This window comes from Drosophila novamexicana, unplaced genomic scaffold, assembly GCF_003285875.2.
Source record: "Drosophila novamexicana strain 15010-1031.04,08,12 unplaced genomic scaffold, DnovRS2.1 tig00000008-arrow-pilon, whole genome shotgun sequence".
NCBI classification, from domain to species: domain Eukaryota; kingdom Metazoa; phylum Arthropoda; class Insecta; order Diptera; family Drosophilidae; genus Drosophila; species Drosophila novamexicana.
This window is the reverse complement of record NW_020824765.1, coordinates 126514-146447: the sequence shown is the minus strand read 5'-3', so window position 1 is coordinate 146447 and position 19934 is coordinate 126514. Positions and strand designations below refer to the sequence as shown.

The 19934-nt window shown below is 37.9% G+C and overlaps 1 protein-coding gene across 1 annotated transcript; it reads right to left on the bottom strand.

Moving 5' to 3' along the window:
• Positions 1-1864: 1864 nt before the first annotated feature.
• LOC115771786 (COP9 signalosome complex subunit 7) lies at positions 1865-14039 on the bottom strand. Its single transcript, XM_030717658.1, has 5 exons — positions 13776-14039; positions 13468-13720; positions 2421-2641; positions 2205-2364; positions 1865-2131 (listed from the first exon to the last, which is right to left on the bottom strand). The coding sequence occupies exons 1-5, from the start codon at positions 13959-13961 to the stop codon at positions 2109-2111; spliced, it is 843 nt and encodes a 280-aa protein (XP_030573518.1). The 5' UTR covers positions 13962-14039; the 3' UTR covers positions 1865-2108.
• Positions 14040-19934: the final 5895 nt, after the last annotated feature.

Here is a 19934-nt window from a genome sequence, read left to right as displayed (position 1 = left end):
CCGAAAAATTCGTTCTAAAATTTAATTTTTTTAAATTTTAATATTTATGAATTAGATTTTCGACAATATCGACATCATAGACACGTACGAAGTCAGGCGTGTCACGCGGTTACTTTCCTCATGACGTGGGCCCAGCACTTGAAATATATTTGATGAATGTTTAGTTGTGGGCTTGGCAGCTCTCAATCTGCAAATGTAAGCGGCATAAAATTATGGAAATTTTTTGGTAATACAGGTCAAGTATCAGCTCGAATTGTCGAGCTATTGTGAACGTGCCCATGTGCTTAAGGACAACAACTTACCCATACACACAATTTATGACAGAAGCATAAAATAATCCATTTCCTTATATTCTACTTGGCCGCAAACATTAGCAGATTTCAATACAAAGTATGGTTGCTTAATGTAGTTTGAGATTCATTGATATATTTTAAAACACATTTTATTAAAATGAGAAACAAACAAAACGTATATGTATTTAGCGAATAGAATATTCAATTCAAGAGTAACCTTAGTAGATCTACACAGGTTCCGTTTCCCTGCCTAAACCTCGTCTTGTCCGTATATTTATGTATGCTTTACCATAGAAATATATGTATCTTCTTATAACAGCTAAATATATTTAATTTGTTATACGTTGTCCAAGCCCTACTTCTCTCGTAACCGCTCTACTCATAACGCCAACAATTAAAAATAATAGCGTGGAAATTGGGTTCATCTGTCATTTTATTATACATATACCCAGAAAGCATTGATGAAGGCTATAATGTTTTTGTGGAAGTATATGTAACAGGATGAATAAAGCATTGCTTTCGTGCAACCTGCGAATTTCACCAGAACTGGTTAAGTAATGTTATTAAAGAAAACGTGTGGGCATATTGGCATAACCATGTGTCTGTTAGTGTCAGTCACATGCATATGAATATATTGATATGCGTGAGCTATTTCATTTAATTGGAAGTGAGGCAATGCAATTATTTTGTTTGACTGATGGGAGCGAAAAATATCGCTGAGGGGAAGAATTTATTAAAATTATTTGTTTTATAATGCTATCACTTTACCTATTAATTAGGTAACAACGTCAAAAGATCTATTTCTATGTCTAAAACCCGATCAAGTGAACGAGCAGCTCGAGTTGTTTCCGGTTTTTTTCATGTGCGTGTGTTAATGAACATTAATATGCATTCTCAAATTAAATCAACTAAATGCATATTTATATGAGACATCTATTGATGTATTCGATATTTTTTTCATAAGTTTACCCTGAAGCCATAAATGCGGATCGTCTTAAATCATCGATAGCTTATCCCATCATGCGTGCTTCTGATTTTAGCAGAAAGACGTTGAGGGTACCTCCTAGTCCGGCATGCCCGACTTACTTGGTATGCTTCCGAAATGGACACCGTAAGAAATATATGCTTGAAAATATATTAATATTCCCAAATCCATCGTGTCCCTAAATTACAGAACTTAATCGTGTTTGGTTGTGCTCGACAGCCAAATAAGCTTTGCATTAAACGCTTTTGCTGAAAATTTATGAAACATTTGATGGAATCAGGTCAATTATGGAGCGAGTGGCAAAGGCAAAAACAATCATGGAATGTCCAAAATGTTTTGGCACGCATTTAACTTCACACTGTTTGCGCGCCTCGTTGGGCGCACTGCTAATTAGCCGCAAATAACTGATGTATGCCACATTGTGCGGCCCGCGCGAACACAAGCACACTCATGCGTGAAGTTGTATGTGGGTGTGGATGTGTATCTACTGCGGGCGCAAATTAAATGCTATGAAATGGACATGAGCACGTAAACAAATATCGCATTTAGACAAGCGCATTTATCAAAATAAGTAGCAACGTTTCTGGAATTTTATTTGAAATTTGCTGAACTGTATTTTTAATTGTTATTATTTAGCAATAAGTTTAATGACTAATTATGGATACCAGAGGGTGCGTGTATGCTGGTGCGAATGCGGCTGCTATTGCTGTATTAAGTCTTTAAATGAGTTGCATTTTGGTTCCAGTACATGCCGAATGTGCCAGTTCTCAGCTGCCCCGCGGCGCCGAATTAGGCCTGAGCAGGCTTCTTGGCACTCGGCCGGCCTGCACTCACTTGCTGAATTTAAGACCAACTTTCAAAGAAAGGAATATAAAAACAGATATTATTTGTTGAAAAAGTGTTAATTTATGTATTATTTTACTCACCCGCACTGCTGCGTGGATTCTTCATTTTTGTGGGCTTCTTGCGCACCTCCGATTGGCTCATGCCGCTGGTGCCACTTGTGCCCGGCCCATGTGTGTCAATTTGCATGCTCTCATCACTGTCCGAGGCCTGGCTCTTCAGAACTTTTTTCAAATTGATAAGCTACTCAAGTGGAACACGGTTCAGCATGATGGTCAATAGTGTGGCTGTCCACTTACCTCCTGTTCGATGCGCTCCTTGTTATACAGGCGCTTGGCTTTCTCGGCATTTGCATAGTTAATCTGCATTTCAATGCAGTTGGAGACACCATCACAGGAATTGACCCACGCCTGCAGAGTTTCCACTATCTTGCCTGTATAGCCAGGGGGTATGTCACGCCCCTGGGCATAGTCGACCTCCAGAATGCGTGTGTTCTGAAACAGTTTGCCATGTATGATGTCTGCATATAAGAAGAAGCATTTAGCTTAAATTATTAAATGGTTCAAAATGCGACAAAAAGCCATCAGCAGCACATAAAACGATGAGAGACTACACTGCACTTTTTGCTGCACAAATCCAACATTTATTCCAAATACTGACCCCTGTTTTAATAGTCATGCAGATTTTTTATACTCTACCTCAGCTACTTAGTATGTCACATGCTGTCAAGTAAAGCTGATTAATTGTCCAGAACGAGTGGAGTGCGTCGTGCATCAGCTGGCCAATGGCAGCACAGAGGGCAATTTTGAATTTAAATGCCAATCCAATAAATAAGTGGACTCAAGTGACGCCTGCAGCCAGCTCAAAAAATCGACTTTCACAACACACAAGCACAGCCAGAGCTCAGGAACAGTTTGAGTTGATTGTGGCCGGGATATGTGGCAATTGTGTGGTCTCTGTATTTGGCTGCGGATAATAGTTAGCTGCCCACCAATAACTGCGACAAAGGATCCTTGGCGAACACTTCAAAGTGCTTCCATGTGTCATTCATTGGCATCTTAGTGCCGGGCACACAAAAAGTTTTCGGTATGAGAACGTGACCTTCGGGCTCACACAGACAGTCTAGTTTTCCGAAGGCATTAAACATAGCCCAACACCAAGTTGGCAACAGCTGCTTGGGCAGGGCAGAGTTCAAAAAACTTACAAAACTTTCTGACCGAAAGAAGAAGGTTGAGATTGAAAATCTAAAAATGCCGTATAAATATTTGATTGCCAGCTAAAAGGATTTCATATTAAGCTCAAATCTTAAATTGCTATATAAATATTTAATTGTCAACAAATAGGATTTCCTAATTCTTAATTCTCTGACTTTTAAAACAAATAAATTATCAAAATATATTAAGACAAAAATGTAACAATATAATATCATTTATATAGCATTTATAAAATAAGTATACCCATCTTGCTTTTGGTAAATCGCTTCGTTAATACATAGTTTTGCAATGAATACTGCAACGTAATTTTGTCATACTGTGAACGTTTGTGAAAAAAGAAATTCGAGTATTCAATTGAGATATTTATAATAATATAAGCGTAAGTCTCTTTTAATCCATTCAAAAAGCTTTAAAAGCTTTCATAATCAACATTGAATTGGCTGCAATCTGTCCCTTTATCAAATCAATATCAATTAAATTGATGAGAAATTTGAGAAATAAAACAAAAATCAGAAATATCGAAAAATTCAGACAAATTGATTTTGCCCGTACAACAATATCGATGATAATTATGTACTCGTACAAGCAAGCAGGCCCCATCAGCTCCCAAGGGGGAGTCGAGTCTACTGGCAATTGATAAAATAATAAAAAATACTCGTTATTCAATGAACATTCGAATATTTAACTTTTGTTTTAGATATTTTACGGCAGCTAGCATAGCCGAGGGCTTATGTGATTAGCTTTCAGTGTTGGCCAGCAGCTACTTTATTACCAATATCCAGTCGAAAGTGTAAGCCCGGAAGCGCTGCTTTTGGATGGAAATTGCACGGGACAGGCCGACAACGATTGTTGGCCGTAATTAGTTTGAAATTGTTAATGCGCTTAAATCGGATAACCATGGATTAGTAGAAATTTTCAATTGAACAGTTTTCCTAAGGGGTTGCGTTCGCTGTGCTATAGAGCACTTAAGTGTTGTATAATCGGTCGAGGGAAAGACAGAGGACAGAGGACTACGAGCATGGCCATAACGAATGGCCAAAAATGATAGCTAGTGTCAGAAACTTTGGGCCACGGCCAGGCGAGCCCATTAAATGTCCTGTGTGGAGTTTCGCCCTTTTCTGGCCATGTGAAAGCACAAGTTAAGACCTTAAGCGCATTTTGGCATTGAATTAACGGCTAGTTGGCCTTGAAGTACGCTGCACACGACCAACTTTTGTCACAAATACGCACCAAAAAATGTGCAGCCTAGTTGCCAGCACAGATCTGAATCCTTGTGCCCAGGGTATCCACCTCCTGCCTTGCTCTTGCTATCTGTCAATTCAAGCATTTCCTTTGATTAGCTTGGGCGCAGGCATTTTAATTGAATTTGAGCCCAAGAAGCATGCAACAAATAAATGATAAAACAAGTAAGAGGTTCTAGTCGGGAGCTCTCGACTAGGGGATACCCTGAACCCTCTTCTTCCAACATCAAATGCACATATGTATTCTATTTTAGAAGCTATATGTCAGGTTTGGTGACTCTAACTCTTATTATTTACCAAGATTGCCAAAAAACAGGATATCGATATCGATTTTTATCGATTGCTTGGAAACGGAGTTAGTTATCGATTATCGGAAACAAACTCGATCTGCGCGGGAACTAGGAGCACCTACATCTAAAATTTCTCTAGCTCTTATAGGTTCTGAGATCCTTGCGTTCATACATACGGACGGACGGACGGACGGACAGACAGACGGACATGGCTAGATCGACTCGGCTATTGATGCTGATCAAGAATATATATACTTTATGGGGTCGGAGATGCTTCCTTTTGCCTGTTACATACATTTGGCTTTCGCACAAATACAATATACCCTTATACCCATTTTTAATGGGTTCAGGGTATAAAAAAAACATGACGAGCGCCTTTATCAACGCCAGCAATAAGTGGGCGTGGCTTCCACAAGTGTTGTAAAGTTTTGCGGTATATTTGGCGTTGACATGTGTCTTGGTTTTGCGGTGCGCAAAAACACGCGCTTGTCCATGTGCGTGCATGTGTGTGGGCCTGGGAATGGGGGTGTCAGCTCGCAAAGCTGGAAATTCAACCCCAAAACAATCAATCATGCTTTTTGTGCACGCCGCACCCAGGGGCCAGGGGCTGCCGTAAATTGTGCCAAAAATTGCGCAGCCCGGGCGGAATCTGACTGCGACTGGTAGAGACTGGCTGGGTAGTGGCTGCTTATATATATATTATATTGGCGTAGTGTATATAAAAATTTTTAAAACACGCTTTTAGGCGCTTGAGTAACGACAAAAAACAAACGAAGAAAAATCATAAAATAAACATTCACAAATGAAAAACTCCAAACATGCAATAAGGATTTGTTAATTTCGTTAAATAAGACGCAATGCACTTCTTGAGTCATCAGACATTTGAATTTAAAAGCATGACTCAACCCATTAGTGTGAGCTAAGTGTGAAAACTCAATTTTATTTAAATGAATAATAGCCCAAGTGGCAGAAATACAAATACAATTACAAAGTCTCACTAAGGACATTGACGGAAGACGCAAAAGTGGAAACCCTGCGGTCAAATGAACAAGTATGTCATATAAATTGTTAAAGGTTTGCTCAGTATCTATCTCAAGTGATTGTTAATATATATTTATTTTAAAATACATAAAATACAAAACATATTTGTAGTCTGTTCAAAGTTCTCAAAAATAGGCTTAATGATATAATACGTTTTTTGTAATTTTCTCGGTAATTGATTGTCCAAATGTAGAGTTTATTTTTATTCTTTTATTTTGTTTTTTGTTTCTCATCCTTTGTTATATCCGCAAAACGCAATAACTTGACGCCAATTTTGCCCCCGCTGAGTGCTTAACGGAGCGGCGCATCTAAATGGCCAGTCAAAGGAATGTGAAGCTGAACATTATGAAAAGTTTGCATACACCTGTCGCTGACAGCTTTAGCTAAAGCTGGCAGCAGATTTTTTCCCCGAAAGTAAAATGAAAACTTATTAATTGAAAATTCAAAATACCGACAGCAGGCGACAGACAGGGTATACAGAGGTACGGTAGAATATAGCCGCCCCGGAAACTTGTGCCATCAATATAAAGTCGGGCAGGCAACTATTGGAAACTTTTCACCTAAAACTGAAAAAGTGCAGGGGAAGCTGTTCGAAACTTTGGCGGTTCGACTTACAACAATGTTCCGCACTCGCCCAAAAAATATGCATTGCAAGCGCAAAGTAATCAAAAACAGCTGCACGACCAACATGTGGTCGAGGGCGTCGGCCTGGGCGTGGCTCATATCCTGTTGTCAGTGTTGTGTCAAACAAACAACAGCAACTGCAATAAATGCACGCATCGCAAAATCGGAAAAACCACAAAAATATGAAAAAAAAAACGTAATAAACAAGAGTGCTTAACTGAGGAATGCCCGACTAGGGCAGACTCTGTGCCCCGCGACAAGCTGTCGTTGCAAGCTTCGTTTTAAATAAGATAAGCCAGCACACCGAATACTTTTGGAATTATGCTTAGAAACCCAAGACTCGAAGTCGATATTTATCGCTTAGGAGATGGGAAATATGAAATATGAATATAAAATACCTAGCTCTAGATCGACCCAGCTTGTATTCTAAATAATATATGTATGGGATCTGAAATGCTTCCTGTTGCTGTTAAATTCATGTACCCAAAAACAAAACGCCCTTAAACATGTTCAATGTTTATGAAACAAGGTAAATCCAAGTCAAACGCTCAAAAGCGTTATGTATAATGCGTCATTTCAGCTTTGACAAGAGCAGCATCCTCTAAAGAACTTAAAGCGAGGATGAAACTAAACGCTTTGCCCATAAACCATGCCCTGCTATCAGCCCCAGCCCCCGTCACCTTTTCACAAAAGCAACGCAGATTTTCGCATAAAAAAACAGTCCAGTATCAAAACTATGCGGATGCTTGGCGAAGAGTTACCCTAAACATTTAAACATTGCATATAGTGCGTTCATATACATCTTACTTTAGAAGACATGCTGTCAGTTTCGGTAACAATAAAGCTAATATTCCCGTAAAAACTTTTGTTGAAAGAAAATAAGAATTATCTTTTGCATCTGCTGCCAGACTCTATAGCTAAATCTTGTATTGAATAAAAATAAACTATTAAATTTCTATTTTATATGAGAAATTACTTTTGTATTACTTTATTATATTATTTTTAATCTTTGTACGTTAGCTTTTAAGTGCTATTATTTAACAGTTTTAACTTCTTATAAAAATGCAAACTATATCTTAAGCTGAGGCCGAGACTGGCCATATCTTAGTCATAGGTACAGGGTATTGGGAAAAAAAGACTGGTGCACACATCGCGATGCAGTGGGAATAACATCACAAATAGACTTTAGGAGCTTGCTGCGGTTATTTAAAGCTCTCTTGACGTCGTTGTTTCAATTGCTGTTGCTGTTTTTGTATGTGCAAATTTTGGTAGACCTAAGAATTAAAGCAAGCTTAGCTGGAAAGTTGATGCATCTGACAACGGACACATGCTTAACCTACATTGATGAGGGTCTAAATCGTCAGAACCAATGCGCCAGCAGCAAAACAAATGAGGGCACCACAAAGGCAGAGGTAAATTAAGGTAAATTAGTAAGACCTGATGAAACCACAGTCTATGACATGACGTAAAGGTGATTACAAGTGTATCACATCACAGATTAAGAATAATGTAGAGTACATTTTTAGTAATTTTATTGCAAAGTTTATGTATCTAAATATCTAACTAAATGTCATATAATCCATAGAAAATCAAAAGAAGCACAAAAATCGCCAAGAGCCGCGCACTATTGATTAATTAAAGAACAATATGTAAATTGTATGCTGTTTCTCCTTTTACGAATTCTTAGTGGGGCTGCTTAAGCATTGTTTAACTATGTTTAGACGACGATCAAAATATTGTTTAAAAAATAATATGTTTTAAAAAGAAAAGAATAATAAATGCCTATACAATACACTCATATATACAATTCTATATTATTTCCCTAGTCTTTAAATGCTGGGCAGCAAAGAATTGAAAAATGTGCATAAAATTAATCTAGACAAGACGATTGCCACCACCGGACATTGTTTACAACTATAGCCACTCAACTTGCCAAGTTTCAATTATAGAACGCATTTAATTAACGTAAGCACCTTGGGACACAACACCTCCGACGGCATGCTTATCAGCGCGCTGCCAAGACAAATGATGCTCTAATGGGCCCCCGTGAAACGTAAGGGAAGAGCAAACATTAACGGCACACAAAGCACCCTAAAAGCTACTGCAAACAACAGGAGTCATGTCCTGTGGTGCCCCGTAGCTGCCTAATGGCAGCTTATGTCTACAATCCCCGCGACCGCCTCACAATGCCTATCCAATTGCGATTTTAGATTACAGCGCCTAATAGTATGCAACGCTTTTTAGGTGTCCAGATTGTCGCCCTCTCGTGATGGCTCAATGATGCCTATCATAATATAAATCTCTGCCGTTGCTCCTGGCTGCGTCTGTGGCCGGGATTTTGTTTTGAATTTGAAAAGCAATTAAACAGGTAGTTCGCCTGGACAGCCACTCTGCGTACTGCGTCTTATTTATGAGGACAGACTGCCTAAAGCCCACGAGCTATGGTCTAACAACATTCAGTTATCACTTTATTTGCTCTGTTGATTACTTCGATAATGGACGAGGAGATTATATTAAAGCTCTATTTATTTTAAGCGTACCCTGTACTAATGCAAATGTAGAAAGTGTGATGCAGGGTTATCCCATTACGAGAAGTGAGCAAATGCGTCCCATTAGATATCACGTCAAGCAATATCATATTTCTATATAAATGGATATATGCTTATTGTAAGAGCTGCGCCTTTCAGATTTCCGCATTTATTCCATTAAATTCACAGCTTGCCATAGCTTAAAAATGCAAAAATTTAATGAACTATTTTGCTGTACTCATTCATACAAATGGTTTTTTCTTTTTTAACTTTAAAATATAAAATTTGTTTATATTTGATTGCAAAAGTCAAGTTTAGATAGTATTTTTCAGTCAAGCAGTCGCGGCCGGCTTGCTTTTTATATGAATATTGTTTAATGGTTTAGTTTTGAGCGTAAAAATGTTTGTTTCTCTTTGGAAATTGCTGCTACAGAAAATAGACAAAAAAAGCTTTTAATCGGGTGTGTGGCTCAGCCGCGCAACAGTACGGCGTCCACAGTTTGTATACTCTTTCACACGACTGAAAGGAGTATATAGGTTATGTAGAATGTCCGCCTTGCTGTCCATATGAACGCAATTTTTTTTTTTTGTTGACACTATTGCGACCTAAAAAGCTTTATATATGTCCTTGTGTGTACTCGCGTTAGAGAAAGTCTTAAGATTATATATTTTCGATAGCTTTAGAATCCAATTTTTGAATATCAAATACAGAAAGATTCTTCTATATTCTATATATTCTATTCTTGCGTGGCACATTAGGCAAATTCATAACCAGATATTGGATCCCGAACGAGTATTACGAAGTCGGTTGCGCCCGTTCGCAACATTTTTGGTTGGTTGCATTTGTTGAGCTGAGCAATATTACAACTGGCAGTTAGTTGGGCTATTTCCAAAGCTATTTGTGCGGCTTGCTTTGGCCTAGGCCGAAAAGTCAACAGCATGCGAGAAAATCCGCGCGAGTTTTCTAATCAATGCAGCAATCCTAACAATTTTTTGGGGATTGGCTCTGGTTGCGTATAACTTGTGGCTTTTGCGAGCTGCACACAACAGAATGTAAATTCACTGCAATAGGGGGTCAAATAGTTAGCTAGAATGCTGTACAAGCCCAGCTGAAATTAATTAAAAATAGCGGGAGGCGCTGCTGGAGGGAAAGAAGAGAGAGAACGAGAGAGAAACCTCTGAAAATTTGGAAATAAAAGTATGTTGCAACATTTTCAGTTGCTTTACTACATGCTACAACAAATAAGCCACAAAATACGCAAATGGCAACAGCTTTGGTTGGAAAATTCTTCGAAAATACCTGAATGCATTTTATCCCCTGAGGCTATTAGGGTATTCATGCTCTCAGGCGCAAGGGGTCAGCTCAGCAGAAATGTAAGCTAATTAGGTTTGCAACAAAATATGGGGCATCTAGCAAAAATTCATCTTAAAATGCGACGTTGAAGTCATATTTTATTTTAATTAATTTAAAGTAAGAGGAAGATTGACTACCGTAGCAAACTTGTGATATTGGGACGATTTGTTGATACAAAAATTTTATATGCGACGGTTTGTTCATATAGATAAGAAAAATTTGGATTGACTCAAATTCATTTCTAAATTCAAAGCTCCACATAAAAACTTCATGAATACGTGTTTCAGCGATTTGGGAAATTTCTCCCGCAACAGTGGTAAATTATCATATAGTGAAACGATATGGATAAGATTTTTCATGGGGATCACAGTGTTGCCAAACCATAACATTCATGTCGACTGATCGTTCCTAAGTCAGCTTTACGATATAGTCGTCTGATCCGGTTTCGACATATGTAATATATTTATGATATTAATTTATAGAAAAAGAAAAATGCATTTTTTATATATAAATAGTATGCAAGGTATTTAAAAGTTGATTTCTACTTCTTTCAAATGTAAAATAAATGCCACAATTTATATACGGTTAAAGATTCCTTTAACCATGCACTTACCAAGAACTCAACGTAAAACAAAGTGAATGCTGCCACCCACTACATTTAAGTTGAATTTACTTCAGGCCAGTAAAATATTATCATGGCAAACTTAAGGGAGCAACTGGTGGGTTTGATTTTCGGTTAGTCAGACTGTTTTCCGACAACGGCCCACGTTATTTAATAAATTCTAAAAAAGCACGCGTTAGGAGGAGAAAGGTAAAGGAATGTCCACTAACTGGGCTAATCAAGTGCACTGCCTTAGCAGGAGTTGAAGCAGACGAGAAACATGACACGAGTTTATTTAGAATTCGTACCAACTGTTACCAGTCAGTCAGACAGTCAGTCAGTCGCGAATAATATTCTGGGGTGTAACATTCACGTCATTGAGTCCGTTTTGATGCCTTCTCAGCTGTTGCTGCGGCCTTAAAATGGTAATTGAGGCGCGCTCGTCGTTCGTTAGCCAGTCGGAAAAATTGAAAAATTACCATTTGATTTAATTATGTAAGATTTAATGTGAAACTTGTGAAACATAACGGCAATTTGTGGGGCAAAAGGGAGATAGCCGTAGCAGTCGCATGGTGAATTAAATTGTATTTACAGGCCCTTTTAAAATGATGTATACCACCTAATTAGTGGTAATATATAAATGCATCAGTTAAAGCGGAAAAGTGTTAGCTACGCTAATATAATTATTATTATCATACGAAGGATTCAAAACAAAATGCAGATCGAGAAACAACATTACGCGACTTTAGCTTATCGCAAACTCTGATTACGCACGCACGCTGCAATTTTTGAAATAAATTTAATGCAGTTAACTTATTTTATGCTCAACTAGCTTTGAGTAAAGTTTTGCGGATGTCGTCTGGGGTGATGCTTGCTAAAAGTTTTTTAATTACAGCTACAATTTGCATTTTTTACCCCCTTAAAAAGATTAATTACCCTTGCAGTATTACGGTATATCTGCGGTAATAAAACTTTTGATATGATAATGAACTAAAATTTTATTATAATGTAATTTGTTTGTTGCTTTGATTTTTAAAATACTTTAATGTGTAAGCTTCTTTGATATGATATAAATTCTATATTTTTGACTGATTGTCCCTACAGGAGCTAGACAGTCTTTTTAATACGGTTTTACAAATATGAGGCGAGAAGATTGAAGCTGAGTTTAGTCAAGTTAGAGAAGTTTTTGACATGGTAGAAGTAGAGTGACTTTAATAACTTCTAAATGTTAAGATGGCCACATTTCATATACACGATCGATTTTTTCTATAGAAAAACAAGAAACGTTTTCGTACCAGAACGAAACCGATGTTTCTAAAGCATCCACTCGATTCCGTCGACAACAGATAAAGGACCCTTTGCAAAGTCTGATGAATGCAGCTTTAGTTCGGAGAGAAGGAGAATCAGGTATAGAGAGATGGAGCAGGAAGCTGACCAATCTCTTTTGGACGGTTCTTACAAGCGGACATCACCTTAACCACCCAACTTGTTTTAGTCGCGAATATTGTTTTTTATTTTACAAATGAAGTACCTGATGGACTGGACCTAGCAATACATTTTTAAACCAAAAATATTTCACTAATCAAATTAATTTGTTCTCTATTAATAGACATATAAACAAATAAATCCGGGTTTCTTATTTTAAGGAGATTTCAATTTTTCACGAGCGTATACTTAGTGGAAAGATAATACCTAAAACTTTTAGCACAATGATCTACGGGCAAGGCCGGGCAATACCCGCTACGAGAAAGTAAAGTTATCTTTGGTACGCCGGAGATTTAATACACTTGCAGAGATGTGATGTGCTCGTAAATGCTGAGATTGACAAAAAAATCTTGGAAAACCGAATATGATGCCATAAAATAACTTAATTAAATATAATGAATATTTAGATACAGTGTTCTGATGCTGAAAGGATTTTGCATATATAGGAGAAGCATAGTTACACTTATAAATGTCCAGTTTGGCTAAGATATCTTGATAAAAAAAAAGTTTTTCATACAGAAGCCTCATTTTCAACCGATCCTTCATATGGCAGCTTTATGATATAGTAGTCCGATCCAGCCGGTTTAGGCATACGGACTGCGTGCAACAGAAATGGGAACGTATGCAAAGTTTGATGACGATAGCTTTAAAACTGACTGACTAGTACGCATAAAAACAGACAAACGGGCTCGGCTGTTGGTACTGATCAAGAATATATATACTTTATGGGGTCGGACATGTCTCTTATGCGTTATATATTTAGAAACAATATTATAATACCGTCAGCAAGGGTATAAATTATAAGTTTTTGCCAAGCGTTATATAAATTTTTCCTTATGAAATTCGTATTGGAATCTTGAATATTTATATATTCTTACATCAATTCATAGCACACCTCCACTTTGCAAGCTCCGAAGTATTCCACATCGAATGATACCAATTTGGTGTACAAATAGATAATTTACGCACCTGCATAAATGGCCTCTATGATGATATCCTCCAGGTGTCGCACATTATCGATTTCCAGTTCATTCAGCAACACTGCATACGGAATGCTTTTGGATTTAATGGCCAGCGAGACGATGGTCAGATGCTGCAGCTTCTTCTGCATCGCGGGCGTCAGTTCAATGTATTCCTGCTGCTGTGCCCGGAACTGTTTGTAGGTGCCGTAGGCGAACAAATTCAGCGTGTTGTAGTACTTGGCATCGGGTCCGTCTTTCAGCTGTAGCAAAAATAAACTTTAGCTAGGCTTGGAGTGGATATTACCGGGTACCTACTTCGGCCACATTGGGCTCCGCCAGTAGCTCACCGAACACAAACACATTCGGCGCGTCCAGCACTTGTTTTATGACATCCAGCAGCGCGGCGCCGGTTGCGTTCTTGGCCAGCAGGCAGAACTGCTGCAGAAATGTCTCCTTGTTGTTGCTGGGCTCTTCATTGCCGAGCAGCATATCCTGAGCCATTTTGATTACTGTCTGCGTTTAATTTGCAATTTATTTCTTATTCTTTAATTGCACAGCTGCTGTGCTATTGCTTGGTTTACTATCGATTGTGACAACAGCAAACGATATAATGATATAGCATGGCAAGCGTTAAGGAAGAAACTATCGACTGCAGCTCTATCGATATATAAGTTTTTGGCGTCAGCTGTTTCGCAGCACTAAGCATGTTAAGAAGCTGGCTGCTATGACAATCGAATTATGTAGGCTGAAAATTTACGCGCGCTTTGATAGATTTAAATTTTACAGCCTTAGCTTAATAAAAACATACGAATGGAAACATTAAACATTTCTTTTAAACAATTTAAACTCTAAAAATACCACGAAGGGACATATATAAATAGATTTTATTATAGTAGAACAAGATTAAGCTTGTGATACATATTTATAATGTTTGTGTACAAAACAGACTTCACTTTAATGGATACAGATTCATATTAAGTTTATTACAGGCACTTAAACGTTTAATCAAAACCCTTGAATATCACAAAATTTCATTTCTATTTTCTAGAGCAGCCACTCGTTTATGGTCTTAAAACCTTTTAATACAATATTGTTTTCTCTTTAAACCACTTTTCAGGCTCTCACATCAATTTGCACATCTGACACACACACTCACACACTCACACACTCGCACACGCGCACATACAGGAGCCAAAATCTTTGGGGAGCGGTTGTAAAAATGCCGGTAGCCTTATAAAGTTTCCCCCTCATCAACTAACGCTGCCGAACTTTTTGTGCGTCTTTCTACATTGGCCTCACTTATTATGTATTTGCCGAGTCTGCAAAAAAAGTAAAAAAAAGGTGCAGGTCAAAGTTGGAAACCCTTTATTAAGGGGCGCCGTCTGTGCAGCTGTTTCGGTGTGAAGCCTTTGGGGACTCGCTTGCTCATCGATTATGAAAAGCTAAGAGAGGCGCATATAAAAGGTCAAGGGCCTTGGGGGACATATATTGGACTCAAGCATGACAGCAAGACAATCCGCATCCGCTTTAAAGGCACGAAGAAATTCAAAAACACTGGGCCTAATGCCTTTTTTGATAAACTTTTTTTTTGCCATGTGGCATGTCTATTCACGCAACATGCAACTATGCCGACCACTGCAGATTGTTAGCTGGCTGCCAGCCCTGTGGCAGCATACAAATGCCATTAGCATTGTAGAAGTTGGGGGCAGTCACAACGATTGGCCTACAGGCTGACCAGTTCAATTTGCCTTCCAATTGGATTAACACGCCCCCGTTCGTGGCTGGGCACGGGAGCCTATTTTATTGGATTTTCGGAGGACGTTGCATGTTGTGTGCATCCAAAATTGTTTTCTGTTTGCCAATTTACGGATTTTCAAATAGTTGCGTGTATTGTGCAATGCATCGTAATATGTTTGACGCGATTTGGCAAAAACTTGTTTAGATATTTACAGTAATTTAGCTGAACAATTTCCAATTGGCTTTTTGGTTGGTTTCCGTTGCGATGTGCCACGCACAATTTCCGCTGTCGAAAACTTTTGAAATGTTTATCATTACGCGCAGCATTTTACTTTCGTATTCTACTCTTTTACTGCATTGTCATTAATTTGACACACAGTGACGCAGCACTTGGCAGCTGGATTCAAACTGGATTCACAGATTCCACGCATTTGCCACAATTGCCAACAGCTATTTCAGGGTTGTCAGCCCTCTCAAATGTGCTTAGCAAGCGCGATAAATGCTGCAGGATGCGTCATGGCTTTTATGTAGGCAATCTACTTAACTAGAGTTGACCAATCGAATATGGGATAACAGTTTAAGGTAGGTAGACGAGTTTCTTGACAGAGAACATACCTCAAAAAGCTTTGGTTATGACTTGTTTTTCATATGTCTTTTAGTTAACAATCACATTATCTTCTTGGCAAAGTTCAGTGCAATAATTTTAACATCTACATTGAACAAGGGGGAAGAATAATTGTTTTTTTTTTTTTTATTTTGAAGCAGTATCAAGAACCTTAAAAGGAACTGAACTGAACAATTTCACTAACATTTAAACTCATAGATTTCATATATTTATGTATAAATTATTATCACATTTATTTTAATATTTTATGACATCAATTTGTGTTGTGGTTCAGAATCGAGCTAAGCAAGAAGCTGTCTGTTAAGGGGAAATACTCTGTTATACAACACTGTTATAACAGTGAACTAAAAATCTTTTGTTTGGTACCCACCCCTAATATTTCCCTTGCCTTGTGTCGTGCACTACGTGAACATAAACTGGCGGCGATTCCCTTTGGCTTATCATCTTTATCAGCCTCAGGCGGCGCGCAGGGCAAAGCGAGTGAGCAGGATAGTTGCTTGACCTTGTCTTCGAGCCGCGCGCTGCTCATTAAGACTGAAATTGCTTTGTGTGAACATGTCTGTGTGCGTGTGTCTGTGTGTTTATGTGTCTGTGTGCATTTGCTTGTGGCTTGTTCTTGTATTGTCGTTGCTCGTGTTTGTTTGTCTCGACTTATGTTAATTTTATTGACACAAATGACCAAAACTTTATAAATACACAATATTCATATAATTAAAATCATGTTTAATTGTACATCAACAAATAAATAAATATGTGCACACACATATCAACATGCGCTAAACATAAGACCTGATTTGTTGTTACGACAAATAAAGTAATTGGTCTTCCATAAATAATTGGATATACAATGAACAAATAAACAAAAATAAATATGTTTGCAATTCATGCTTCTGCTTTGCATGAAAAGTGTCGAAATCAAAATGCAAAAATTATTTTTAAATAAAAACGTAATTAATGATAGTCTGAAGCTATATATTTGTATGCATTATATGTATATGCGTACGTTTTACTGTAAACTCTCTAATGAAAGCCTTTTCGGGCTGCTCTCCATTGTGATAGTTTGTTTGTAGTTTACTGCACTAGCCGGTATTTTTCACCTTGGCTTATGTAAAAGTCCTGTGCCGGAACTTTTAAATCAAAGCAAAAATGTTGCAAATTAAATATGCTACAGAAGCCCAAACGCAATAATATAAAGTCCCTTATAGTGCTTAAGACGGGTAAGGTGGGAAATGAGGCAGTCAGAAGGTAATTTGGAATATGCTACGGAAAGTTGGTCTGAGACTTTAAACACTTTTTGGTTACTTTGTAAGCACAACTTACACGGATTTTCTTATTAATTGTGTAATCCAATTTCAAAAACTAATGGCAAAAGCTATATTGTGTGCCTAAGAGGAAAACCTACAAAATTTTAAACAATTGAAAGACGAAGTTATTTAAAGCAAAGCAGCCTAATAACATTACGCAAGCAGCCAACAACTTCATCAATTGTTTAAATCATTTCATCAATATGCATTGCTCATTGGAAAAGCTGTTGAATTTGAAGCCAAATACCCAAATATCAAATTAAGTTAACAAAATGCAACACAGCTGAAAGACCGAATCTCAATTTATCAGATATTGTCTGTCAATGTCCGTTTTTTTTTTTTTTTTTTTTTGACAATCACAAAAGATATCACACAGCACAAATCACAAGTTGTACAAAATCCATAAATGGACACAGCCACAACAAATACAAACAAGAAAAAGTGATGTATTCAAGGGTGCCCGACTTGAATATACCGTATATTTAATAAGAACACAGCACTATAAAAATTGCATTGGATTTCACAGTTGGGCTAAGTAGGAGAGATATCCAAAGATTAAAATATTGCTGTATGAGAACCAGATGATGAGCGTGGAGCTTATATCCATATAAAATGTGAAGATCAGAGAGAAGGTAGATCGACTCCGCTTTTGATGCTGGTGAAGAACATATATATTTATAAACATACTTTATTGTGTCCGTCTTAGATATTCAAGCCCAATGTGTAGTTGCAAGCTTTTTTGCAACCAATTAATTCTAACTGCTTGTGCAGCGAAATTCAAACACTTAGATTATTTTTCATTGGATTTATTTGCCGCGCAGGGCACTTATTAGAATTTATAAGTTTTATATTGTTGCTTGGCAGCCAACTCGAATTAGTTGTGCCTAGGTTGCGATCAAACGAAAGACAGACTAACTATGACAATATGTAAAGCGAATCGAAACGAAACTCCAATAAGACGCTCGCCGGTTAGAGCGAAGGGCAGCAATGCAAAGCAAAGCAATGCAGAAGGAGAGTGGGCAGCAGCTTACAAAGAGCGCGCAAAAAACTATTTGCTCTTAGGCTGTAATTATGATTGTTATTTTCTGCTGTTGGATGATGTCCGCAGCCGTCGGTGTTATCTCTGCTGTTACTTGACCAAACACCCAATTTGATTGGACTCCCTTTATCCTTTTCAGGGGTTACAGGGTATTCGAACACCCACCACATATGCAAATACACACCATAAATACATATCTATGCAGAAAAATATAAATACATATATTTGTATACATGTGCTTATATATGTAAGTCAGTCAGGCGTCACATATGATTATAACAAATTTGTTTATTTTGTTGTCCCTGGGGAAACGCAACCCAAAATACAATTTGATAGATAGCTGTAGTAGGGAGTAGACAGGTGACGGCAGGTGTGTCTGTTACTAACCACTTGAGTGTGCTTCAGCTTATAAATACTTTGTGTGGCTGGCAAATCAGCAAGCGGAAATTCTTGGTTATTTAAAACAAATTATGGTATATTTAGGCCTTAGGTCTAAAATAAGGTGATAACTCTAAACCAAAAAGCCGAAAAGTTGTATTATAAGTTAAATAGAATATATTATTAGAAAATTATGATATTCAAATTAAACTTTTACTATGTGTGCTTTTATTACTGTATTCTAAATCTCAACATCTTAAATAACAACATTCTGATATACACTAAGCTTTCCTAAACGTCCTAAGCTATTCTCAATGAAAACTTAAACATTTCAAAATATCATGTTAGGGCACGAGCTAAGCCCGTTACCCAGTTACCAGTTACCCATTCTAGGGCCTAAGCAAGCCTCATCAATTTCAATCTGCATTGCCTATTTTTGGGATTCTTAACATGTTGACTAAGCACCTGCAAATGTTTGCTAGAGTAGGGCTAACAATCATGTTGAACGTTCATGTTCCAAGCCAAAGGCAATAAGCCTCCACCAGAAGGATAAAAGAATTGATGAATGCTTTGCATGATTTGTTCCTGTGCAGATTAAGCCTGAAAACCCGGGCACACACTGTCGGCAACAAAAAATTTAGACAGGGCCAAAAGCTGCAAAGTAAAATGAAAACAAACAGCTTTCACATAGACCAAAAACTCACATGTGCCTGAACTGAATCTCTTCCTGCCTCCCACCTACCAAAAAAAGCAAAAAAAAAAAAACAAAAAAAAATGCAGAGAGAAAAAACCTATCAAAACAAACGATAATGTTGCTGTTGCTGTCATTGATGATGTGCACGATGGATAATAAGGATGTCGGAATGTGAATCTGCTCCAATGCCACTTTAATGACACGCGAGGGCTCATCCCCACTCTCAAGTGGATGATGTGTTGATTGCCCCAGCGGATAGCAACAGCAGCGGGCACAGCAGCAGCGGCAGGCGGAACGGGAGATAGACGTTGGAAACGAAGGAACAAGTCAATTGGTCAGCAAACAATAAAATCAAGCGGAAAATTGACCAAAGACGCGCCATTCGCAGCACCTACAATGTAGTCCCTGTAACACATGCATACATACATATATACATATATTGGGAATGGCAGAGCTCGAGTATCAAATAAAACTAAAATTAAAGCACACTTAAATAAGGAAGCAAATGGTTTGAATTGCCCTGAAGGGAGCGGAACAGCGATTGCATTGGGAAATTGACGTGGAACGCTTAAAAACTATGGAAGATGATGATGAATTGCATAATGAAGCAGCTATGAGTGCTCTAGTCAGGAATGCCGGACTAGACCCAAGAGTCCAGCTCCAGTTTTAAATATTCTCGATTCCTTTATACCTGTAC